This window comes from Berghia stephanieae, chromosome 3 (genome assembly GCF_034508935.2).
Source record: "Berghia stephanieae isolate SIO BIC M18660-M18661 chromosome 3, UCSD_Bste_1.3, whole genome shotgun sequence".
Lineage (NCBI taxonomy): Eukaryota > Metazoa > Mollusca > Gastropoda > Nudibranchia > Aeolidiidae > Berghia > Berghia stephanieae.
The window spans coordinates 21795207-21799986 of record NC_088362.1 but is presented as its reverse complement, the minus strand read 5'-3'; the positions used below and the strand labels follow the sequence as shown (position 1 = coordinate 21799986).

The 4780-nt window shown below is 36.4% G+C and overlaps 1 protein-coding gene across 1 annotated transcript in view; it reads right to left on the bottom strand.

Moving 5' to 3' along the window:
* Positions 1 to 4553, bottom strand: part of LOC144967329 (uncharacterized) — an 11764-nt gene extending 7211 nt beyond the window's left edge. Inside the window, exons 1-2 of the mRNA XM_078904418.1 lie at positions 3846 to 4553; positions 974 to 2122 (exon numbers count right to left, since the gene is read on the bottom strand). Of these exons, the coding sequence (XP_078760544.1) occupies positions 974 to 2109 (1136 nt within the window). The 5' untranslated portion in view covers positions 2110 to 2122; positions 3846 to 4553. The remainder of the gene's footprint in view (positions 1 to 973; positions 2123 to 3845) is intronic.
* Between the last annotated feature and the right edge of the window lie 227 nt (positions 4554 to 4780).

The following is a 4780-nucleotide window of genomic DNA, read 5'->3' as shown; positions in this document are numbered from 1 at the left end:
GCTACAGTGTGGGAGAATACTGTGCCCTTGTTTGGATGAGGAGCCCACGTGTAAACCTCACTGACATCCCATTTAGAGAATCAGTTAGAATAATAACAGGATGTCTCGAGTCAACTGCAACTCAGTGGCTCCCAACACTGAGCGGCATTGCACCGCCAAGTCCTAGACTAAAGACATGCATCAAAGGATCATGCAAGAATTGATGAAGCCACTGATAACAACCCTATAAAAATAATCATAAAGGGAGCACTTTCAACAATGATCAAATCGGGAAGACCTTTCCACCTAACAAAAATGGTAGACTTCAGCGTCGAGGAGAACTGGAGAGAAATGTGGAACAGGCAAACACAAACACCAAGAGGAGTAAACATCGTAAACGATCCCACCAATAGAATGCAGGCTCAAATCGCCTCTTAACAGGGCGTGGTAGAACTGCATCATATATGTGCAGATGAAAACTTGGGAAAAGTGATGCCTGCGGGAAAGGCCAGGCACATCCAGAGGCCAGCGATCACATTGTCCTCCATTGTCCGGTATATATCAAAGTAACAAATTATTGAACAGGCACTTGTGTAAGATATAAATCTAAAAAAAAAGTAAATAAAGCAGTGCCAGATGAATCAGATTGGAAAATGCAAGAAAATGACCACTCCCAAAACAAACGACTGCCTCGACTGGTGATCTAACCTCAGACCTATCTACCCGGTATCCTCTGTGATGTAATGGTAGCACGTTTAGCCGGTAATCAGGAGATCAGAGGTTCGTTTCCCAATCGAAGCAGGCTGATTTTTCGGGGATGATTTTTCTTGTATTTTTCTATCTGCTTTGTCTAGTACTGTTTCATATAACCGTTTTCAGAATTTTGTATTTCGTACCATTTTGATTTTATAATCACTATTTGGGGTTATTTTTTTTTACCGACAAATTACCAGTTTGAGATGACGGGTCACGTTTTATTTAGCATTGTACTCACTGTCTTTGATGTGTCTGCTCTATTGTGTCGTTCCACACTGTCGTCATTTGTAGGACATAGTCCAATAGATGTGTAACTTCCGGTGTATCTCCAATGCAGTTTTCATCCATGATTCCATGGTCTTTTTCAAACTCTGTTTTTACTGGTATCGGTCTCGCAAAGTAGTCGAATGGAGGATTCTTCCAGCCCCGTTTCATGTAATGAAAAGCTGTTATCTGAGCTACGTCAGTCAAGAAAGTTGTGCGATACCCAGCTTTTTTGTATTCGTTCCAAATAAACAAATGGTCAATTTCATCGAAATAATCGTCGGGCGACCACTGTTGAAGAAGTTCTTCCTCGTGTATTCCCGTGAGAAGAGGTATTATGTTTGGAAATGTGTTTTGTCCCACTTTATTAAACCTGTGTAATTCCCTTGCCTTGAGTTCGTTTAAAAGAAAATTTCTTGTTTTTGGCATGGATCTTTCAAAAGCTTGTTTGGACATTCCGTCGATACCGATAAAAAGAATATTCAACGTCTTCGAAGGAGTTTTGGTTTTTAAATGATTCTGATGGGTACGACTGGCTCTTTCTTCCACTCTCGGCTTCATTATAAACCTAGAAATGAAAGACCTGGATACAATGAGTTCTTGATTGTAACACCTGACGTACACATATTCATCATCACTCTTTAAATGAATTATGTTCGTAAACATTTCAGACCATTCGAAACGTTTTAGATCAAAATCACTGCCATTTTCCATTTTCATCGGCGTGTATCGACAATATTCATATTCAATTCCGAACTGCCTTGCCTTTGTCTTATTGACTTTTAGCCAGGTTTGCCTGTGGAGAAAGACTATACTGGGCATGATGAGATTGGATGTGCAGTCCACTGTAGGATACTCGAAAATATATTCCATAACTGCCCTGTTGTAAGGGTTGACGATAGGAAAGGGACATACTATTTTATTATCTTCTCCTGGAAATTTAAATGCTGGCTGTTGTGCAATGCTTGGCATGCCAATTTTGGGAAAATAGTTGTGGTATTCGTTTAACTTCATCGTTGGAAAAATGGACCAGGTGACAATAATTAGTCCAAAATAGAACAGCATGCCCAGAAAGAACAAAGAAATAAGTGTTTGTCTGGACATCTTCATTGTTTTTTATTGTCTGCGGATAGAAAAAAAAGTAAAGAGTCAATGAGTAAGAATTCGGCAATATTATGCGACACACCTCTCGAATCGGTATTATATTAGCTTGATTTAAATGCTTAAAGTCGAATGTATTGTAAAAGTTACAAGACTTGGTGTATGAGAGTCAGCGTATGCAAGAAGGTTACATAAACGTTTAAGCAAGAAGTTTATGTAAGAATTTCAATGACAACACGGTTAATATTTGATGGGACTTAGGACAGTTTTACGTCCAAGTTAATTGTGTTGAGTGTTAGACAATTACTTTCTGGTCAATTGGTATTAATTGGGTTTTTTTTTGTTGTTTTTTTGTTTCTTGTTTAACTGCAATGGATTGCAATTCTTCTCGGTTGCTATGCATGAAATACTGTCATTTATCAAAGTATTATTATATTATCATAACAGGCGGGATTAGTATTAATATTTAGGAACTCTTTTGCTATTTTCAATAGTTGAAGGGCAGGCTTTGGGTTATCACGTGGGCGGTCAAAATCGACAGGAAGAGGATTTAAATGAATTATGGGAACGGTTTAAAATGGGGTATGTATAAAATGCGATGTTTTTTGTTTGTTAGAACAGATACTTTTTATCCATTTTACATTTTTCACTTTACTTTACTTTTACACTTTTTCCTGCATTTTCAATGTCTAGATTCTTGTATAATGCTGCAATTTCTGACTGTTTACTAAGAAAAATTATTGTACTGACTTAGAAACATTCAACGCATATAGAAAAATGGTCACCTAGACAAATATACTTATCGTTAGGATTGATTTGACGGACTTGAAATTTATGAAACTGGTTGAATTATGACCATACTATTTGATTTGGATTTGGACTTTACTATCAATAATTAAAAAAAAAAACAAAAACAGACTTGAGCTTTTATATAGCGCAATATCCACTAAACGTGCTCAAAGCGCTTTACAAGGGATCCCTGGCCAACAGCAACAGGTCTGAGGTTCGATTCCCAGTCGAAGTCGACTGATCTTTTGGGATGTTTTTTTTTCTTTCTTGTATTTTTCTTTCTTGTTTTGTCTTGCATATTTCATACACACCTTCTTATCTATCTCAATTCTTCAGAGATATGACTATCTTGTCCTACAGAATGAAACGTACAGTAGCAATTCATTGCTTCCTTTTGGATAGGACGCTATTCATTTGCAAAGTACTTTCCGCCAGATCTAACAGACCCAGCTACCCAATCACTGCTGGGTGAATAGACTGGGTCAGAAAAACAATTATTAATATTTAATGATCATTTTCCACCCGTACATAAGCATTCAAGCATTTGATCTCCTATGGGCATAATCTATATTTCCTTTCCATGCGCTCGAGGTCATTGGTCACATTGCAAAATGTTGCTCAAAGTGACCCACTTAGTGAAAAGTGTTCACAGCTTTTTAAATATCTAACATCACGATTGGTCATTCGATTCAACTTGAAACATGGGTATGTTTATTTTTTGTAAACAAAGCAGCGTGTTTACATTTGTTAAGAAATATCCAATAGTTGGACAGCAAGAAATCATGCAAGTGATGACCTGGTTGGACGAAAACATGAAAAAAGATTGCTCCCATTGTGAACGATAACTCAAAAGAGCTGAGAATTGCCTTTTCATAGTTCATTTCAACTTAAATATACTCTTTTCTAAGACATTTTATAAAATGCTTCTATTCCAAAATAAATGTGAAAAAACTTACCGAAATTGTGTATCCGGTCATTCAAGAATAAAAACAATTATGTATAGATAGAACGAAGTTGACGTCACTCAGGTCTTTGCTATTGTTTTTTTTTTTTCATCCGCGTTTATGAACAATTCTCCCTTAACTGTATTAACCAGACTATAAAAGTTTATGGTTACACAGAATTTTGTGTGTTTGTCCGTTAAACTTCCGGATGGCAATGTTGTGGGCTACTTAGCTAAGCGTATACTATCTATAGATAGTTAACGTTCATGACTGACCAACTCATAATATTATTGTAATCTCCTGGGGAATTAATAAAAATTAAGTATTTTACTCTGCGTCCGTTCGTTCCACACTGTGTTCACGCCAATTTTACTCTGACTTTACAAATTCCCTTTGTCATCCTTATTTGTAATAATTTGGTCTGGTTTATTTTGTTGTTTACCTGACAAGGCTATTCACGTGTGTTGTTATTATTGGAGTGTACTCTGGAATAAAAAAAACTATTAAAACATTTTGGCCATATAAGTCGTTCTTCAAATTTGATGAATTTAAATAATCAACATCTTGGCATAACCTCTCAAACCTGAGACTTCCCGGGATCCATCTTAGGTTTGAGCGTTTTTTCCTAGATGGGGGCCATTTAAATCGATCGATATTTGAAGGACGACATTTCTGGCCAAATTTTAAAATTCGAGTTTTTTCAGAGTACTGCACTTAACTGATTAAAGAATTGGAAAATAACATTCAATACAAATTTGTGGTTTTCCAAAACTCCCTAACTCCGTTTTTCCTATTTTGAGATAGTGAGGATTATTTCCCCTAAAATATCTCATTCGGTCTATTATTTTATCATATTTAAACTTCGAATTCGCACAAATCTAGAGGAACTCTTGTGCCATTGGATGCTTAAAAATAAAGTTTACCTACGTTTCCATTTTTCTCATGGA